Source organism: Taudactylus pleione, unplaced genomic scaffold (genome assembly GCF_031769625.1).
Source record: "Taudactylus pleione unplaced genomic scaffold, aTauple2 ptg000642l, whole genome shotgun sequence".
Taxonomy (NCBI): domain Eukaryota; kingdom Metazoa; phylum Chordata; class Amphibia; order Anura; family Myobatrachidae; genus Taudactylus; species Taudactylus pleione.
In genome coordinates, this window is record NW_028285044.1 from 3,817,553 (window position 1) to 3,840,488 (window position 22,936).

Sequence of the window (22,936 nt, forward strand, 5' to 3'; positions counted from 1 at the left end):
GCCTTAACAGTCATTGCTAAATTACCTTATAAATGTATTTGTGGCTATATCAGTCGCATCTGGTTTATTGATTAGTTATGTAAAGTTTATAGCAGTGACACATGCTAACATATAGTACTTAGGACATAAGAGAGGTATTCTACAAAATAAATCAAACCATATTTGTATGCAATGCATGTCTGCATCATATTCAACAAGAACATTTTGATGATATTTTATAAACAAAAAACGACTGTGAATTTCCGTTGTGTGGACCCATTACATACTGTACATGCACGTATTCTGTTCAGATGATTACTTTGCAGAAAAAAATTACTTAGCAAAACCTCCATGACGACATAAGACGTCAGCTGTGGGCTGTTTGGGTTATGATGCTGCAGTTTTTCAGCTTCCACTACCCTAAAGGGCAAGTTAGGACACATCACAAGTCAGTCATATCTTGGTTTATCTCAGGAATGTGGTTTGAAGCATTTATTAACTCATTATTTATTTTATTTCCACAGTGCAGGAATACACTGGTGATGCAGCAGGTAGGGTGCTCTTTTTACTTTAACTGTTGGAGACTACAATGGTGATTAAAAGGATTACATTGTTCAAGATGGGATGGGGGAGGGGGATAATATCAGTGCTTAATTTTTTCACATCACATCCAAATAATAAGGACTGAACAGTCAGAAAATGATGGAGAATAAATGAGGTGTTTAAATTATTTCTATGGGGTATATTTACTAAGGTGCGGGTTTATAGAAGTGAAGTGCAACCCATAGCAACCAATCAGATTCTAGATAAATGATAAGTAGAATCTGATTGGTTATTTTGGGCCTCACCTCCACTTCTATAAACCCGCATTTAGTAAATATTACCCCTCCATCTCTGGAAACACCTGAACTCCAGGCCAAAATAGTCTGCACTATGTAGGGTTCTTTGTAGTTATTTTTCCCAGCGCTAAATATTGGCAGGATTTCCAAGCCTATGAGCCAGAATCAAAATCACAGGTTGTCATGAAGGGTGGGTAGCTATGATCCATTTTCTGCAAACTAAAGGCACACATCCACTAGACGATTAAATTGATCGATTGAACGATAATGATATCGTTAAATGGTTCAATAATAGTTTGCACTTCGTTTAAAAAAATGTCTAAAACGACCAGCAATGCGCGCTCCTGCTGGTCGTTTAGACATCTGTCATCGGGTAAATATGTTGTATGATGATTGATGTGCCTACATTGAACGACTGCCCGCTCAGTGTAGGCACATCACAGACTGACAAACGACTGCACGATTACAATGTCGTAATCGTGCAGTCGTTTTCATGTCTTCTAGTGGATGTGTGCCTTTAGTGATGACGCAAATCAGCTGCATACATGGCCGCAGTTTGTGTTCAGATAAAAATGTGGATCTTCGCCTCTATTTAGAGTTAACTCCATATGCTCGTAAAAGTAGCCATCATGAGTCTGAGTGCGCGTTGTACTTGCGCTCAACAATTACTATCCCGCAATTACACCTATATGCCCTCAGAACACCTATCCTAGGTGTGAACACCCAACTGTCGCTTAGTTACGATCATTCTCCCGCACATGGAGATTCATACTGTACTACTCCTAACTGCCCGCAGTTGCTCAGAGTTGCGCATGCTCGGCTATGGAGCATGCACAGTGCAAAGACTTGTAACATCCATCCACAAAAACGACTTGAGTGCAACTCCGGATCAGCTCCTAACTGTGTATTGACGAACATAGCACCAGTCTTTTCCTTCAAGTAAACCATGGATAATTAACAGATAAAATACAACTCTTTTACTTCAACGTATTAACGGAGTCCAGAAAAGAGTCGATGACATGTTTGGACGCATACAAATATAGTATGTGAATAAAGGATTAAAGGTCTGGAATGTAATTGTGCAATAATATCTGCAGAAATGTCATGTTTAAGTCAGAACTGAGCAGAAATTGTTAGCTTCTTTCCAGATAAGAAATTCAGTGAATCAAGCAATGTGAACAGGGATTTTTCAAAACAACTGTATGCATATATTCACTTTGCAAAACTGAAATCATATATAGAATTGTGTCCTAGCCACACGCAGATAGAAAACCCTTATTGTAAGTGAGATCAGTGGCTATTGTATGGTCACTTCAACACGGATGTTCTTTTCAGTAGGTTGTATGTATTTTACATACAAATAGCATAATTTTTCACTCTGTTTTGAACTACAAACAAATTGCTCCCCCCCCCCCCCAAAAAAAAAAAGTCAATGTGTACAAGCTGAAACTGGCCTTGCAGAACATTTAACATCCAAAGGAGACTAAAGCCATGCCTGTCCAATGTCTAAAAAAAGTAAATCACCAAAAGGAAAACCTTACAGAGGCTCATGTAGAGTTGGACACAATTTGCATCTAAAATGCAGGCGTGAAAACCACAAAGAGAAGATACATTTTGCAGAACTTGCATAGCTAGACACATTTTTACCAATGGAGCATATATGTCAGTTTTATGCTGGAAGACAACTGGGTAATGTGCCTGCTTTATGTCGGGAGACAATAGTGGTATATTTGCTGGTTTATGCCAGGAGACAACAGTGTTATATGTGCCTGGTTTATGCCGAGAGACAACAGTGTTATATGTGCCTGGTTTATGCCGAGAGACAACAGTGTTATATGTGCCTGGTTTATGCCGAGAGACAACAGTGGTATATTTGCCTGGTTTATGCCGAGAGACAACAGTGGTATATGTGCCTGGTTTATGCCGAGAGACAACAGTGGCACATATGCCTGGTTTATGGCGGGAGACAACGGTGGTATATTTGCCTGGTTTATGCCGGGAGACAACAGTGCTACATGTGCCTGGTTTATGCCGAGAGACAACAGTGTTATATTTGCCTGGTTTATGCCGGGAGACAATAGTGGTATATTTGCCTGCTTTATGTCGGGAGACAATAGTGGTATATTTGCTGGTTTATGCCAGGAGACAACAGTGTTATATGTGCCTGGTTTATGCCGAGAGACAACAGTGTTATATGTGCCTGGTTTATGCCGAGAGACAACAGTGTTATATGTGCCTGGTTTATGCCGAGAGACAACAGTGGTATATGTGCCTGGTTTATGCCGGGAGACAACAGTGTTATATGTGCCTGGTTTATGCCGAGAGACAACAGTGTTATATGTGCCTGGTTTATGCCGAGAGACAACAGTGGTATATTTGCATGGTTTATGCCGAGAGACAACAGTGGTATATGTGCCTGGTTTATGCCGAGAGACAACAGTGGCACATATGCCTGGTTTATGGCGGGAGACAACGGTGGTATATTTGCCTGGTTTATGCCGGGAGACAACAGTGCTACATGTGCCTGGTTTATGCCGAGAGACAACAGTGTTATATTTGCCTGGTTTATGCCGGGAGACAACAGTGTTATATGTGCCTGGTTTATGCAAGGAGACAACAGTGTTATATGTGCCTGGTTTATGCCAGGAGACAACAGTGTTATATATGCCTGGTTTATGCCGGGAGACAACAGTGATATATTTGCCTGGTTTATGCCGGGGAGACAACAGTGGTATATTTGCCTGGTTTATGCCGGGAGACAACAGTGTTATATGTGCCTGGTTTATGCCGAGAGACAACAGTGTTATATGTGCCTGGTTTATGCCGAGAGACAACAGTGTTATATGTGCCTGGTTTATGCCGAGAGACAACAGTGGTATATGTGCCTGGTTTATGCCGAGAGACAACAGTGTTATATGTGCCTGGTTTATGCCGAGAGACAACAGTGGTATATTTGCCTGGTTTATGCCGAGAGACAACAGTGGTATATGTGCCTGGTTTATGCCGAGAGACAACAGTGGCACATATGCCTGGTTTATGGCGGGAGACAACGGTGGTATATTTGCCTGGTTTATGCCGGGAGACAACAGTGCTACATGTGCCTGGTTTATGCCGAGAGACAACAGTGTTATATTTGCCTGGTTTATGCCGGGAGACAACAGTGTTATATGTGCCTGGTTTATGCAAGGAGACAACAGTGTTATATGTGCCTGGTTTATGCCAGGAGACAACAGTGTTATATATGCCTGGTTTATGCCGGGAGACAACAGTGATATATTTGCCTGGTTTATGCCGGGAGACAACAGTGGTATATTTGCCTGGTTTATGCCGGGAGACAACAGTGGTATATTTGCCTGGTTTATGCCGGGAGACAACAGTGATACATTTGCCTGGTTTATGCCGGGAGACAACAGTGATACATTTGCCTGGTTTATGCCGGGAGACAACAGTGTTATATATGCCTGGTTTATGCCGGAAGACAACAGTGGTATATGTGCCTGGTTTATACCAGGAGACAACAGTGGTATATTTGCCTGGTTTATGCCAGGAGACAACAGTGTTATATGTGCCTGGTTTATGCCGAGACAACAGTGGTATATTTGCCTGGTTTATGCCGGGAGACAACAGTGGTATATGTGCCTGGTTTATGCCGGGAGACAACAGTGATATATGTGCCTGGTTTATGTAACTTGATAGTGGTAGTAGTAAATGTAAAAGCTTCCATACAGAATTCATACACAATATAGTACTATAATATAGTAATCATGTATAAAAGTATGTGTATGTCTAAGTCGCATCTACCATGTAAAATCCGCAAATAAACATTAAAGTACTATGCAAGTTCAATTACAAAAACAAATACGTTGCCTTCCCCTTTAAAAAATCAAATATGAATTTGCCTACCTGCTGTGGGCCATTGGCAAATAGCAAAAAAAGTAATATGAATAGATCACAGCATTCACAGTGGGAGGGATCAAAACACTACCAGCCAGCCAGAATGACTGCTGACTGTCATCATCATCACTGCGTATTTTGCACCAGATTTCGAACATCCACAAGTGACACACCTTCTGTGGCCTGCATTTGTAAGAACACGCTTACTGTACTTGGCTAATGCTTGCGCACCCCTTTCTTCCTAAGAGGATGCAAAAAAATACATCAAAATCTTCATAGGCATGGATGTGCAGGAATTTTTTGTGGACATGCGTAGTACAAATAAAATATAACATTTGCATTAAAGAAAAAAAAAAATGCTCTTACTCCCAATTCTACATAAGCCCCACAGTGTTTAAAAGACCTGCTCATCTCACACACAAAACATTAAATATATGACAAATATACTCAGTTTGTAACTATTCAAATGTTCACGATCTTTATTTACATATAGCGACTTGTGTGTCTGTATCATTGAGAAATCAAAAATAGATTTTTACATATATCTACACATATACATTATGTACACACACCACTTATATTACATGCAATCATATATATGTCATTTTTTTGATCGCTGAACAGAAACTTTTTTTTTTCTTTTACATAATTTACATTGTAGGATTCTTCCTGCTGATTAAGATGCCAATTGCTGAGAGATAACATTCAAACGTTAAAGTGCACCCACGTCTGACACAGAGTGGAGACAGCTATTTTCTGTGCTGAACCACTATTCATAAGTCTGCAGTTCATTCATTCACTATGAACTAGTAACATCACTGAGCAACATGGCAGCTTCCACTGGGTGTAGGTGATGGGTATCCTTTATTATTTTGGCTAAACGAGGTCTATGGCAAACTATTACTTAGCGTCCGTCAATAACAAGGACGTTGGAGTCTGTAAAATCAGCCTAGCTTACCTACTGAGGTGGATGAGAATTTTAACGGATGATAAACAGTATTTCTCTCGAATGTGGTGAATTGAAAAGTTAACATAGATTTTACACAGCAAATTAAAACAATCACATTTTCATGACACTGTCCCTAGAATGTTTGACAGCTTTACAAAGAGGGTGTGAAAACTATAAATGACAAAACATAGTGTTGGAACTAAAGACCAAATGTGACGACATACAGTATACACACTGCTATTGTTTGGAGCAGGGCAATTGGAACGAACAAAGAGCACTTTGGTTGTTACAGTTCATTTGATAGGTTTGCAGAATTTCTTCAATTTTTTGGCAGATATCTGTAATACTGTACAGTTCCCTCTGACAAACATAATAAAGGTTTCTTTTGGATTCAACAACACCGTGCGTTTCCACACTACCCTCATCTAATAGAGAGCTAAACACTTAAAATGAAAAATGATATGTGAGGATAAGCCAAGTGGAAATAGCAGCCTTTCAGCCAGGAGTAACTTGAATCCCTACCTGTAAAATGATAGAACTCCCTTTAATAATGGTTCATATTATTGCCACATAGCTTTGGATTATAGATGCTGACAGCTTGACCGTGTAATCAGAGGTGAGGTTGAATAGTGCCTAAGCATTATCATAGGATGAAACTATAGTGCCAAACTCTGTTGGGGCATTGGTGCTATCAGCGAGTATATGTGGCACAATTAACAAGACAATTTATACCTCTATGGTGCTTTGTGCGCAAATGTGCTGTTACTTATAGCAACCAGATATTTGCTTTCATTTTGATACACTAGAAAAAAAACACTAGTTAGAATGTGATTGGATTACATGGGTACCTGCACATTTTTGCACCCAGCACCATTAAATAAGCCCCTATGTGTTGAATCTATAATGGATTCGTGATTAGGTTGGCAACACACAAACTCCCAACATCCATCTGCAGCTCAATACTAAATCAGCACTTGATAACACTGCAAAGACTTCGCGAACATAAATAACAAATATCCAACTATGGATAGAAAATATTTTCCTGGAATTAGCCTAAGCATGTATCTTCTGCCTTTATTGCATGGTAATCTACTGTCATAGGGCATAATTTACTAAGCGGCGGGTTCTAAACCCCGGCAGTTTGGTGGTGGTTTTGCTATCCACAGATTTACTAAGGCCAAAACCACTAAAAAACCACCGTCAAAACAAATTTTAGAATAGAATAGAACAAGACTGTCATTTAGAAACCACTCACAAACCCCCAGGGTTTAGAACCCGTCGTCAAACCGCCACCAAACCGCTGCGGTTTAGAACCCGGCGTTTAGTAAATTTTGCCCATAGGCTTAGATGAACGGTCATACAAGCATGCATTGATGTATGGCATTAGTGCATGTTTTTGTAGTTAGTTTGCTGCCGTGTTACTATATTCATGATATACTGTAATTTATATGGAAAACATTATTCATATTTCCTGTGTGGTTAGTGAAGTAAAGCACATTTGTTTTTGTTTTTTAGCAATATAAGACAATGTCATTAATTTGATTTAAAATTTGTGTTTTGAAAAAACGTACTAAGGTAATCTTGTCCTGCTGATGGAAATAGGTTGACAAGAGTTCATAAGTTCTTCATTTCAATTCAGAAGTTGGCAGAAAAATGATAACAAGGATTTGCAAATCAATTATTGGTGCCTAACTTTTTCCTTAAATGGTGGAAATTCCAGAAGTCATCACAAATGAATACCAAAATCCCTTGACGTGTCAATTTTCAATTAGAAAGCATGTTTTGAAAGGTGGAATGCAAATGACAAAACTCTTAGAAACCAATAAATGAAAGCTCAGAAAACAAATGTGAATTTTAAATCCAGACACAAAAATGCAAACGGAAATAGATAAGAACAAATGGCAGGATGAGACGCTTCATGTTAAGCTAACTCCTTCGCCTTGTGACATCCCTACTTAACAGTGTACATAGTAGTCAATAACACATCTAACACCACGAATAATGCCCACATCTTATCACTTCCAATTTATCATGACATCATCACTTTTCTCTCAAAGTTAAAATGCATTTTCTACATATACCAAATTGTCCCTTTCTTTTTGATTGTGGCTTCTACTGTTTAGTGATTCTGGGTGAGTTTTATCAAACCTTCCAAAAAGTGGAGGCATTTCCGTAGAAAACCAATTAGGTTCTAGCTACTATTTTCTAGGAAGCATTAGATAAATGGTAGCAGTAATCTGACTGGTTGCTATGGGTAATACCTTGACTTTTCATGTTTAGAAGGTTTGATAAATCTCCCACTATGTCACTCAAACCTGGCAAAATAACCTTTGCAACCAGAAGCATTATTCTCACCCATGTATTGGCTCTAATATGAGCAAACTGTCATATAATCGCAAATCCCTTTTAAATAAACCTATAAACGTGCAAACCAAAGATTCCCTTTGCAAGCATAGAATATAATATTATCTTTACTTAATCCACATTGATGCTGGACGCAGACTCTTCTATTATATTTATAATAATTTCTAAAAAGTGCCAAGTGACAGAGATATAACTTCCCGTACTGTCAAAGCTGCCTATTCTGACAGTCATATATTTAAAGGTTATTACAGGGTCATCGGTCTGGGCTCTGCAGGCCATGTAAACCAGATACAAAACGCTAAATCTTTCAGCTTCAAATGCGAAATTCAACAAACGCTTTAGAAGCGGCAACAAACTTGAATTTGTGATGTCATTTTTATCAAATGTAAACTGAAACTCGGAGTCCGATCTGGTTTTCTGCTTGTGTTACTACAGATGATAAGGTTGCTATAGAACAAACAGCAAGACCCATAAAAGACAAAGATTTCTCTATGTCAAAATTACATAATAACTGCAGTACGGATCCCTCCTGTTCCCCCTAAAATATGTTTATATTTTGATAAGGATTTGTACATAATGTACTCTTCTTATTCAACATTTGGCAGAAAACTAATGCAACAAAAGATAATCGCCTTGTGTAGGACAAAAAGGCAGTGAAAAAAGTGCACTATCCTTCCATATTTACCACTACACTGCCATTCTTTCCATCCCTCAAGGCCTGCAATGCATTGGCACCAATGATGATGAAGCTGGAGAAATCTAGCAACCTTTTAACTTGATCATGTTGCAGTAAAGTATAACAATGGATTTCCAGGATCTTGCTGCTAAGGGTTAATAAAATGTAACCCATTTGCTTCCACAGAGTGTCTAGAAACTATAGAGATTCTGGAAAATCCCCAAGGTGTTTCTAAAAGCAGGTTGTTATGTGCAATAGAACCTGGAAGTCCATAGTCACACACAAGTATATAGGTCTGGCAAAGCATTGAGGACTCCTTAAGACGAAAGAGTTAACAGGAAAGATATGTAAACATATAATGTTGCATAACAGATGCACTGACAAACAAACATTAGGTTGGAGTATTACTGTTGAAATACCGCTCACTTGTTGGGTAACTATTACCACCATCAATCTCCTGAGAATTTAACCCTCAGTTACAACCATACAAAAAAAAAATGTCGCCAGCCAGCATACCACTAGTCTCACTGGGTAAATAATATTACGTTCCTCTCTGGTTAGTGGCAAATCTCCTTTCCAGTGGATCCACGAGGGAGCAAATGAAGAAACAAACATAAGAAACCAAGTGTAAATTTGAAGCGGCTGAAGAGAATCGTACCATTTTCAGCATTATCGCTTTCTCAGCCATCTCAGCTATAAGGGTTTTTAAGTAAGTATCCAAAACGCTGGGGGTTTTCCATGATAAATTTTGGGGCATACATGTGCTCATGTGGGTCAGCAGCTGGATATTCTTGTTTGGTCCCATCAAACCAGCCCCCTGTCTTTATGAGCCATCTGATGTAGTTTAGGTCTCTTTTGTCTTCATAGTCCCCCCATCTTGGAAAATCCCCATTTTGTGCAGAGACCAACTTAAAATAGATTCCTTCTGGTGGGAAACACCAAGAGCAGTGCCAGCCAGCAGAGTGTACTTGGCTTCCCAAAGACCACTGAACCAAAATGTGCCCAGTTTTGTTCTCATACTGACGGAAGTTGGGCATTGTATAGTACTCCCGTCGGCGCAGGCGGATGCCGTCTGTGCCATACACGGAACGAAGCATTCCAATGGTGCAGCCAGAAATCACTTCCAAGGTACCCGGCTGCTTCCAAAAATAGCCATAGAGTGATTTGCGCATGTGGAAAGCAATGGGCTCTGTCCACCCATCATAAAGCTTAAGAAATAGTACTCCCTCTCTGCTAGGAATCTCATCAGCATCATCTATGATGAATAGGTCATCATCTCGCAAGTTGCGCAATCGATCAATACCATTGCGAGTCAGAAATGTCCGCAGATAGTCATCAGCTATCCACCCATCCTGCTTCCCACCCTCTGGGAAATGGTTTAAGAAAATATAGACCACCTTGGATTTAATATAGTCCAGGGTTCCATTTAGGAGCATTTGGCGAAATAAAAGAGGACGCGCCTCACCATAGGCTGTAAAGTTCGATTCACATATTAAAAAAACATCCACTGCCCCCTCCAGCTCATGGAACCGTGTCTCTAGAAGATCAAATTCATGGTTGATGTTAATGGCATTAATAACACGACGTGGTTTTAGACGTGGTGTTAGCCGGTCCTTTGTGGGAAGATTAGAGTGCTGAACAACTGTGGGAACCCCACAACTAGGTCCGTGCCAGCCAGGCAAACACACACACTCCACCCATTTCCTGCGCCGCTGTGTTTGCGGTTGCTGCTGCCGGGCAACACCAGGTGATACCTTACGTGGAGAATTTTTTTCTGGTTTCTCAGAAGGTAAGCGGTCCAGTGACTTTGTTCCTTGTCTGAAACATACACCGCCTGATTTAGTTCGCACAAAATACTCTGCTGTATCTTCCTGCAAAACAAATTCTTTCAGATGCAATTCATCTGCGTTGATAGCTTCATCATGTCTTAAAGGTGGTGACTTGGGTTGCTGAGGCAAGACTTGAGGAGGTCGGTAGTAGCCAGCAGTGCGCAGTGCCTGGGTGCCATCATCGGTCCTCTCTGAATGATGAGGCATCAAGGGGCGAGACTCCCAGAAGAAGCCAGATATGAAGTTGGGACTTAAAGCAACCAATTCCCGGGACACGGAAACGTAAGACAGGGCTTTCAGGAAGTGGAGGACAGAGATCACACACAGGCCAGCCATGCAAAGCAGCAGGAACATCTTGTGCCACCTCATCTTCATCCTGTGCATGGAGCAGAAATACAAAGATTTAGTAAGATCATAAGTAGCATAAGCACATCACACACATAGTTAATACTTCTTGTATACATTACTTTGAACTTAAATTAACATTTATTTCTGCCAAACTAATAATAGGTGACACTTTATGCTTGCTGAAGCACAGGCAAGGAAACTACTGCTTTAGATTTATATTGTTTAGCACACAGGTTCTCAAACTAGGTCCTCAAGGCCCCAAACAGTGCATATTTTCCATGTCTCCACACTGAATCAAGTGGAATAATTAGCTCCACCTGTGGACCTTTTAAAATGTGTCAGTGAGTAATGATTACACCTGTGCACCTGCTGGGTGACCTGCAAATGTGAAATGTGTGGGGTCCTGAGGACCGAGTTTGAGAACCACTGGTTTAGCAGATGCTCAGCATGGAGTGTCCAAAGCTGGGACATTGAAGCAATCAGTATTTGATAAGGGAAACTGAAATGGTTAAAGTTATGAATGAAATTTTTAAATCTTGGTATCAGCATAATCGAAGTATAAAAAAAAATAATTTAAGTAAAATGACATTTATCATATTGTGCTTGCCTGTTTCTGCATTGCTTTGCAAATGATAGAACAAGAAAAGTGAGGGGAGCTTAAATTCCACAGCAATGTGTTAAGGCAGAAACGTGTGTAGAGGTTCTATTGCAGAAGGTGGATCACACAGTAAATAAATTACACACATATGTTTGTGCTCTAATTTCTACTATGCTCTTGTACTGCACACAGTCTCCTCATAATAATCGCTGTTGGATCACCAATCAGAACAGTAATGTGTAGTTCAGTCAAACTAGATGTGTCAGCGTATCCAAACTCAATTAGACCTTGCTGCTATTTAACCAACAATATCTGGACATCAATTTATACTTAATATATAGAGCAAATTATTGCTGAGCCATGTTATTCAGACACAAAGCATAGCTGCATTTCAATGGATTTACTTATATGCAAAACACATTCTGCCATTTACTCACAAAAGCCTTCTGTACTATACTGTACTAAATAGCTGGTCTGGCAGCCCTACTTTACATACATACATTAGATCAGGGGCGTAGTGAGGGTGGCTCCAGTGGAGCACCTGCTCCAGACGCCTGCTCAGGCCAGGGCGCTGGAGATCAGCCATCCAACGAAGGGCAGAGCACCTTCTGAGCGTGAAACACATAAAGAGATCAGTGCCTCCAGATAGGGGGCATGGTGTAGACAGAGCGGTGCTTGTGGCTCTGACCACAGCACACCCCCAGTATGGACGCACTGATCTCTCTATGGACTTCAGGCTCAGCTCATCAGCAGGTGATTCCCCCCCCCTCCCCCAGTGGAATGGCTGATCTCCGGTGTGTGTGAAAGGAGAGGAGCTTTGTTAAGTGGAGGAGCTGTGTGTATGAGTGTGCGCGGGGGTTGGTCTGTGTCAGGAAGGGAGATCATTGTAAGGGGGAGAACTGTGAGCCATATTCAATAAGAGGCGAAGTTTTGTGAAGAGGGGGATCTGATCGAGGAGAAGGAGAAGTGAGGGTGGAGCGCTGTGTGTGTGTGTGAGAGGAGGCTGAGTGAGGGGGGAGAGTTGTCAGACATAATATGAATAAGGGGCACTACTATGGCATAATGTGAACTATGGACATTACTTTGGCATAATATGAACTGTGGGGACTACTGTGTAGCATGTGAAAAAATAGCCAAAACTGTGGCATAACACAAATTACTGGGCACTAATATGTGGCATAACGTGCATTGTGGCCATTATTTTCTAACAATGTGAATAAGGGGTACTACTGTGGCGTAACACGAATAAAAGACACTATTGTATGATGTAATGTGAATAAGAGGCACTACTGTGTGGCATAACATGAATTGTGGGTACCACTGTGTGGTTTATTTTTAATTGGTGTTATTACTTTAGTGGGTTGGAATATATCTAGCCCTCCATATCCCAATTTGATACTGCCCCTGTTTATTTCCCTTTAATTTGCCCCTACATGCTGCACATGCCCACTACCTGGCACACTTGCTGGGTGGGGGGGCGGGAGCACACACATGCTCTGGTTGCCATGGCTACACCCCTGCATTAGATGCCCATGTATGAGGGTAAGATGGTCAAGGAGACTGTAGAACAAATACTGTAACATGACAAGTTTATGGTAAAATTATAATGTGCTTTATGTTTTAACAAGACCTTTATGGGGAAATAAAAAACAGATGGTGTTTGAATAGAATAAATAAGAATCACTTCTTACTAAATAAGTTTAGGGGGTATATCTACTAAAGTGCAGGTTTCTAAAAGTGGAGATGTTGCCCATAGAAATCAACCAATCAGATTCTAGCTATTATCTTCTAGAAGGTGCTAGATAAAGGATAAGTAGAATCTGATTGGTTGCTATGGACAACATTACTACTTCTAAAACCTGCACTTTAGTAAATATACCCTTAGGTATTTAGCTAATTATTAGATAAAATAGGGAAACCTTTACACAACACACACAATGTGTCCTAGTGCAAGCACTCACAGATGTTTGCTACATAATAAGTGGATTTTAAAATCAATAAAACATATAATTATAAATCACTGCATTATAAAGCTATAGGAAATCAATACATTACACTTCTCTCCCACAGAGTTTTCATGGTACAAATATTTTAACACTTACACTAAAAGTCAACCAAAGTTCGGTAACACCTAAACACAATATTCACTGCATCCAATCCAAATAAGCCATTTAAACCTGTGACAGTCAAACATTCCACAGAGTGACATTAAATCAAACAGTAATTACATGGCCTTACATGGAGGCTCTTTGTGACCACCAACATTTCCAATTTTCCATTGTACTCCTTAGAGGTGAGCAGGAAAATTTGGTGATGTTTAGGTACCTTACTCTATTGAGATGTGTGCAGCCAAAATTAGCGGAGAATTGAATATGGGTTAGTAGTAGGAGGGGAGGCTCTTTAGAAACTGGTCAACATAGTGCAGCCACTATACTAAGACAAAACCAATGTGAGCATTTCACATTTATAAGTCACCTCCTGTTTAAACTCCCATTGCCTGGTACTGACCTCAGTTCTTTGCGATTCAGTTTACGGTTTTCTTTTCTTTAAGTGTCATTAAAACCAATATAAATTAAGTAAACAGGGAGACGAAAATAAAGAGTGATATCCAGCAGAGGTGTCAATATTTGAAAATAAATCCCAGAGATGAAGTTTCTGAGCATTTAGACATGTACAATACACAATACTGTAACTATGTCAGACATACACAATACTGTAACCATGTCACACACAATATGTCACAGAATAGTGTAAGCATGTCACGCACAGTACTGCTTGGAGTACTATAGCCAGTGTTATAGATTTTGTAATTGATTATAATTTCATTTTTTTTGTTTTAAATACTTTATAAAACTTATAAAGTCAAGAAAATAAGAATAGAACAAGTGCACCCACTATAGTTGAGATATTGAACATTATTTTTATACTTTCTAAGCAGCCAAATGAAACCTGGGAGAGGTTGACTGAACCGTTCTCAATGAGATTACTGCAAGCCATATTTGTCTAAAACGTCCAGAAGAATCACAAATCCCCATGGATTCCAGGTAGAGAAGGTCACTCACGGCATCCTGCCCACTTCCTAGTGAAATTGACAGGAAAGGCCTTCTGTGCAATGGTCCACAAATCATAATCAGCCCAGCCAATCGCACTGGCCACCTGAAGAAGAGTAATGTTGTGTGCAGGAAATATCTCCCTCCACAATCACAACCTTCTTTTAAAAATCTTAAATTTGTTTAAGCTCATCAAACTCTTCTATATAAATGACCTAGCATCATGGCCAGATTAACAATGGACCTAATGGGACTACAGTTCCAAGCCTCACATAAAAATAGGCCCATCATCAAGACAGCATGATCATAAGTATTACCATTCTATTCCTATTTTCCTCACAAAATTACGCATTCTACTTTTACGTATTTAGGCAGACATTGGGCCTGATAGTGTAGGGGTGGACAAGCCCACATGGCACTGCCCACACTGCATTGGTCACAGCTCCTCTGCTTCTTCCAACAGGACCCTGCTCATTTTCACCCCCGGGCCCTTGTGGCCCTACATAGAAGTTTAAGATTGGTGGTCTTTTAATGTGTTATTATTGTGCACATGATAATCCCCACCCTTACTACCACCAGAATACATTACCTTTGCTAACAAAACTTACTCCCTGTCACGCTTTCTATATACGAGTAAAACAATAAAACTATATACTTATATTCGGTTGTACTAAAATACTTCAGTGCTTTCTTTTATTGCAGACTTTAATTTTATAAGGAAATCTTTGAATCTTGTTGTTCTTGCTTGAAACAAAAGGGAAAATGGTGGGCTGTTGTTGAAAGCTGGACTGTCTGTCTCCATTGAGAATTCATTTAAAAATGCATTTCCAAAACATTGACTGGTGTGAGTTTTCCATTGCCAGAGTGCTAGGACAGACACTGAAGGAAAGTAAAGATCACCACTTGCCTACGCACATGTCAGTTAGCTATTATGTGAATTGAAGTGATTCCCAAAAATGCAGCTTTTCAATTCACACTAACCCAGTGACATCACTGACACACGTCACAACCAGCATCTACTGGTACATAGGCTATAGGTTCCATTGTGAGCAGAGTCACCCAATTTCCCGAGACAGGTTTTTAAAAGATGTGCCTCTAAAAAGCAAATTCTTACCATCTATTCTTAATCTCTAGGGTTTATAAATTAATATTTAACAGTGGTATATAAAGTGCTAAATAAGATATAATTAAATTCAGTAGACATATTTTCAGCTAGAGATTGTTTCACAAACTGCTCATATGCTGCAGCCGTCATACAGTATGTATCTTATAACAGGTACGAGCGACTCTGAGAACACAGGAGGAGCGATACTGCAAGGGGTGGTTTGTGAAGGCTCAGGGGTAGATTTACTAAAGTGCCGGTTTTTAGAAGTGGAGATGTTGCCCATAGCAACCAATCAGATTCTACTTATCATTTATCTAGCACCGTCTAGAAGATAATAGCTAGATTCTGATTGGTTGCTATGGGCAACATCTCCACTTCTAAAAAACCACACTTCAGTAAATATACTCCTCAGTGTGTGTGAGAGCAAAAAGACCAATCAGAATCACAGGCTTCTGATCCTCCTGCTTACACCCACATCTGAAGACATTATAAAGAAACAAAAATGAGCAATATTATTAAGTAAGGTGCCGCAGGCCTTTTGTGGAGCCATATAAAGGATAATAATAATACATATTAAGTACGGGCCGGTACACCTGTAAGAGGACAAAAATACTCCCCATCCTCCTATTCTCAGTGATGACCCAAAAAAGAGGGATAAACAGAATGCCAATGACATATGAAGCAGCACTTGTCCCCTTTCCCCACTCCCACAATCCATTCTGGCACTTCTCACTGGTGCAAAGCACTGACATGAATCATGTAAACTGCAATCAAGGATTCTAGAGAACTTCAATTTATTCTTACCAGAATCTGTAAAAATAATTTCCATGAAGCAAGAGTCCTTGGATACATTATAAACATATACATGGCATTTAGAAAAATCAGGTGAAAGCAGTCTTTAATCTCAAAACTGATTTTCTGGAATTCATTTATTACTAAATTATTAAGCAAACTGGTGACTAGGCCAGTCATAGCTACACCAACACCACAAGAGTAAAGATACTTAATACAGACTTCATATAAAATGAAATACGTTTCATAAATGTCAGCTAGGAATAAATGATTAAACTTGTTAACGACCCACTTATTTTGAGAGCCTTTATTTATATGCTTAGCCTCCTGTGAATGAATGACTGACATTTATAAAAGTTCAGTGTTTCCAAGTACTAGGAAGTGTTCGCAGCGAGCCTATGTTCTTGTTGCCAAGACAGTGTAACGCAGTAGTTCCCGAACCTTTTTGAATCACGGCGCTCTAGAGTATCTGGATTTTTTCTACGGCACCCCTAGGCCAAAAGTTTCTTATAGAGAAACTCCACAAAAATACGGAAATTATTCAATTAATTAAATTGTGCTTACCAGTCATCCGTAGGTTCAGTTATGTGGTGATAGGGTTGTGCACCTGTTTGTCCACATTGATTGGTAGCCACCAGTAATGGCTTTATTTTTTCACACTGACCATAAATAATTTGATTTGATACTGGACCACCAACCTGTGGCAGACCTGCAAGTGCCCCACAGCACCCAGTTTGAGAACCACTGGTGTAAGGGTTGCCAGGATTTTTAAACAGGAGCGGTCTATTTAATGAGGAATGAAAAAAGCAAAACACTTTTTAAAAATCTTTGTAAGAAGCAATAATTCATACACACATGCAAGAGCCTATAGACATAGCAGGGCTAAGGAGCACAACGATAAAGAAGATCCTGGACCTATATACAAGAGTGGATCAATAAATAAGGTAACATGACCTCTCATTGCCTAAATTTATTCAACTCGTACATATACGTATAATCAATAGTATGGCCTTGGTACAGATTATTTTTCCACATCGTCGCCATACCTGTCTAAGCATATGTTCCAACCAAGGCATCTGTCCCAGCATAGAAAAATCAGTGTTAAGCGTCTAAAGTCAGGACATGATGTCTTGCTGAACTTCGCCGTTGGTTGCGAATCGCCTTCCACCCAGGTGCTTCTTCAATGATCCAAAGAGATGGAAATCACTCTGTAGCAAAGATGATCCAATACCTTCCAATGGCAGCCATAATAACTCACGCGTGCTGTTGACTGAGTGGGGCCTGGCATTATCGTGCAACAATACGATGCCTGTTTGCAGCAACCTGGGTTGTTTTCGATGAATTGCCCTCCGCAACCGGCTCAATGTGTCACAATAGCAGACAGCATTTACAGTATCTCCCTTGGTGAGAAAATCAACAAGAAGCACACCCTTGTGGTCCCAAAACATGGTCGCCATGACCTTCTTTGTTGATGGAGTTTGTGTGAAGTTCTTTGAAGGTGGGGACGATGCATGTTTCCATGTCATGGATGCATGCTTCATCTCCCGTGTCCCATGATCCACCCACGTTTCATCACCTGTAACAATACACTGCAGGAGCTGCACTCCCTCCTCATGGTACTGCGTCATGTGCACGATAGACAATCCAATCCTATTGGTTTTGTGAACTTCTGTGATTTGCTTCAGTCCCCAGTGTGTTACACTTTTTCCTGTACCCCAGTTGCTCATGGATGTTACTGTGCACAGTACCCACTGAGATGTTCAGTTCATCAGCAATATCACTAACACGAATGAGTCTGTCCTCCTGAATCAGACCTTCAATGCAGCACAAATTGTCATCTGTGGTGGACATGCTTTGTTGACTGGATCGCAGCTCATCTTGAACCCCTGTCCTGCCATTAGCAAAGAGAAACCTTTTTCTGTGACATGACATTATCACCGTACACCTCGACAAGTTGGCAAAGAATTTCAGCTGATGATGTGCCCTTCAGATGCAGAAATCTGATCACACTACACACCTCAGTGTTTGACCATGTTTTCCGCCAGCCTCACCATCTTACAACTGATGTTGGGACAGTATGACTGATATGAGGCACAGTCTAATGGCCATGAGGGGAAGCAGGGGTCTACCTGCTATGGTCTGGCAGAAAATTCGAATGAAATAGAGAACATTACACACGAGAGGTCTTGTTACTTTTTGAACCACCCTGGTACATATGTGGTAATGACCTCCTCAATCTGTCTACAAAGAGATTTAGTAGCTACAATAAATAAAAGGAATATATATAGTTCAAGATCCTGTGTAGGACGGGTGATTATGGATCAGGATGGAGCATCACTGGGGAGCTGGGCTGCCATGAAAAATCACGGGCCTGATACTTTCAGAGAGCTACTCATGTGGTGGCATAGACATGTGTCATTGCGCATATTGAGCTCCAATGTGGATGCCATGCCACAGAAAAGCAGTGGTGAGATTCTGGGATATGGCGTAGACACGCAATCTTGGAGTCGTTGCTACACATCCATGGCTTGAGGGCCCTCGGAGAGGCATGGGCACATTTGTATTGACCCTAACCCCCCTTGCTGGGGAGTGGTTTGGCGATGCTTACACTGGAATTTCTAGTTGTTCCGTGACATACATGGTGACTGATAGCAAGACAAATGTTTCACAATTTCAGTCATTGCTACCTGGGAACTATGAAGAAATATCTTAGAAAAGCATTCATAGACTAGGATATCAGTCATACAATCTGACTAGTAATAGGGAGTTTCCAATTTATTTAAGCAAACTAAAAACAAAAAGTAGAACATTTGGTCTAAATGTGTCCACATACGATAAACAGTGATAGTTCCAAGACTCCAGTCATTACAATGCATCAGTGACTGAGGGTTCAGACACCCCCTTCTAGCACTTGCCAGTGCAGTCGCTTATGCTAACACGTTCCTCAACATCAGTTATTTCTTTCAGCCCATGATAATTAATTTGGGAATAGGAACATTTGTAATAAATAGAGGTTTCTGAGAAAGTTATATATTAAATCAGAAAAAGTTACTTTGTTGTAAGAATTGTACCTCAATATAGTGCTATCCATATATTTTATCATTGAGATTAGTTTTCTTGTACCGTGTACTAGGAGATTGGAGTGTTTCTTAGAGGCTGCATGCATCATTCTGAATAATATGTTTAGCATATTTATTAACGTTGAAATAGACAAGTACAGTTGAGTCTTTCACAAATTCCCTAGTGTGCCGGATTCCAATTTAGTTTCACAGGGGAAAAACGTTATTCCTAACCCACAAAATGACCAAATTCTTGGATATGTCATCATCATGTCCTCTTCTCACTTCATGTAAGAAGACATGCTATTAATTTTTAAATTGTTAACGAAACTGCCATCTCAACTTCTTGTGGTCGGAATTCCACAGCTTTACTACCCTTACAGTGAAGAATACTTCCCTACACTGGCAAAATCTTATTTTTTGCATTGGCAGCACTGACTGAAATTAAAGGGACAGCACTGGAACACCCTCAATATAGCCCGAACCTAGCGCCCTGTGATTCCTTGGTATTCCCAACCCTGACAAAAGAACTGCACGGAAAGAAGTTCTCAACAGATGAAGAAGTGAATTATGCTTCAGCTGTAACACTGACAGTGATGTCACAAAACAGTACTGTACATCTTTGAATTATTGTTGAAATGCTGCAAAAAATTTATTGAATGTAAAGGACGCTACTTTGAAAAATAAAAATGTTCAGATCCTGTGGAGTCATCAGATTCTGAAAGAAAAGTCTCATTACTTTTCAATCAACCCTCCTAGAAAAGTCATACAACCTTGCCGCGAGTACCGTCGATTGGCATTTTTAATTGAATCCCACTTTTTCCGGCTGCGCACATTTTGTCCATATATGCGAGTTTCATGATACAAAACTCGCTTTCACAAATACGCTCCTAATTGAATTGACCCCTTCGACTGAACCAGGTGTTCCCTATTTATATTACAAATACATCTTACACAAAATGGATCTATTCATAACTAAAATAGCAGTTACTAGTCAGTCCATGTCATAGATCTATTAGTGTATGGCAGCGTTTTTCAACCACTGTGCTGCGGCAGTCAGCTCAACGCACTTGTACTGTAATGTGTTTTATTCCTGAGGAGGCTAATGTAGTTTGTTGTATTCATCTGGAAACCAATGTGTGTGTATATTTTTATGTGGGAGCCAATGTTTAAGTTTTTTCATTGGTCACGCACACCGCATAGCCCGATAGTGTCCTTGGCAATTTTAAAATCTTGTGTAGTGTGCCTCTAGTTGAAAAGGTTGAAAATCACTGGTGTAAAGGGTTGCTTAGTCGGATGTCCAATTTAAGTTCAAAGTCTTGCCAATAAAGTAGTGGCAACACTGGGACTTTCTATGATGATGCAGAAGCACAGATTATGCCTGTGCATGCTATATTTTTTTAATATATTATATTTAAACAGATCCAGGTTCCATTGATGGGCCCTTGGGCTGTCACTGCAGGTGAGCAACACCAGCTCTAGAATTATATTTTTTATTTTAAATCTGTAGTGTGTTACCACCAGAAGCAACATTTAAAAGTGTCAATCTGCCTTGAGATGAGATGGCATAGTTATAGAAAATAAATCTTTATTACCCTCTCAATGTTGTAATAAATGTCTCTCCATGGAAGAACTAAAGTTAAAGATCTTTATGCAGCTTATCACTTTCACAGTGCTGCAAGTAAGTCACAATAAAATAAACAGTCATTGTATGACCGACTATATTCCTTTAACCAAACTTAAACTGCCCATACTGACGGGTAAAGTTGTTTCACAACAAATTTGCTGTACATATTATATATATATAATATATATATATATATATATATATATATATTTACAATCCTAATCAACCTCTGATTAGCATCAGCACTAAGGGGCCTATTTGTCAATTGATATTTGTGGGATACCAGCAAATACTAAGTATCCCCCTAATGTATCTACAGGGGATATCTGCTGCAATACCATACTTCGGTAGCAAAACCAGCCTCTATAGAGACCTACTAGGGCTGCTTATTTGCCGAATTTGGTAGCTAACGCTATCTCCAGATGGCCTTACTCATTGTAGCTTATGGGCTTACCGATCACAAACGGAACTGGAAAGAGATCCCCTGGAACTCTCCACTCACTCATGCATGGTCCCCACATGTGTAGTAGTGCGCCCAAAGAATTGATCACAACAATCAATTAATTTCTAACATACAGCAAGGACTGGCACTTATATGAGTGCCTGTCCCTGTCTGTGTATTGTAATACATTTGGGCGATCTTTAATTTCTTATTGCTGCAATAAGAGGTGTTAAGAAAGTCTAATTATTGGTTCTAGAACCCAATAATGAATAAATATGCCCTTAAATGACGATGGACGGTGACCTTGATCAAATAAAATGAGAGATCCTTGTCAGTCTTCAGTAATCTGGCTACTCACTTTTACCAGGTGAATCTGCCCAGTCTTTAGGCACAAGTGTATGGCCAAAATGGACATATATTAAAATGAATGGAGTAATAGCACTAGAACAAGCGGTGTGCAACTCTATCAGAGAAACATGTTACATTGACATAAACAAGCCACAAGCTAGTCTAAAGATAGAGCTAAAACAGTACAGAGAATGTAATGAAAGCACACAAACTAAATATTGGGGTTACTACAATTTCTAATGCATGGGGCTAAATATAGAGAATTCATATAACAGAGCCTGGGCAGAGCTAGGAATGTTGTTCCCAGTCACATTAGGAGCCTGAGAATGTGGTGTGCTGCATCCCCAGCTTTTTACACAGACTGAATTCTCCCACGTGAGGATAATTTAAAATAGGGAACAAAGTTCCAACAAGCCTTTGTATGCTCTTCAAGAAAATCCATCATTTCCACATCAACTGCAGCACTAGACACTTCTTCTGCCTCTCTGTAAGGCAGATTGACAAGGGCCATCTCTTTTTGCCATACAGTACTAGAATGCTGCTGAATATGTATCTCTTTATTCTATAACATTTAGCCTGTCAGTAACAATCTTAAAAAGGAAATATATGCATTAATGGATCTTTCCCCAGCCTCTAGCTCCCACTTATCACATCCACCCACACTCATACTGCACAGCTGCATCCTATAAGACAGCAGCTCGGTGTACATATCCTAAGACCTCAAATATTCCAAATTTACTAAGAAAAAAAAAATGACAGATTTTATAAATGCTTTCTTTCTTATGATACATTTTTTTCCCTATCTGAGTAAAAGTGAATAAAATGTTACTGTATAAACAAGTTGGAGAAGAGGCTATACATGGAACCTGCCTAAAAGCCATGTCCCAAGACTTTGGAAAGTTGCAGTACTCTCCCTTTAATAGAATATTACACACACCACATATAATAGCATCATTTGCACTTAATCATTACATTTTTATGAACCATTCCCTTACTGGAGCCCCAGGGAGTAAATGCTGCAATAGATTTTATCAGGG

General features: G+C 39.9%; 1 protein-coding gene across 1 annotated transcript in view; it reads right to left on the reverse strand.

Annotated features, from left to right (window-relative positions):
- Nucleotides 1–5,188: 5,188 nt before the first annotated feature.
- Nucleotides 5,189–22,936, reverse strand: part of MGAT3 (beta-1,4-mannosyl-glycoprotein 4-beta-N-acetylglucosaminyltransferase) — a 79,027-nt gene continuing 61,279 nt past the window's right edge. Inside the window, exon 2 of the mRNA XM_088455085.1 lies at nt 5,189–10,906. Within this exon, the coding sequence (XP_088311211.1) occupies nt 9,391–10,905 (1,515 nt within the window). The 5' untranslated portion in view covers nt 10,906 and the 3' untranslated portion in view covers nt 5,189–9,390. The remainder of the gene's footprint in view (nt 10,907–22,936) is intronic.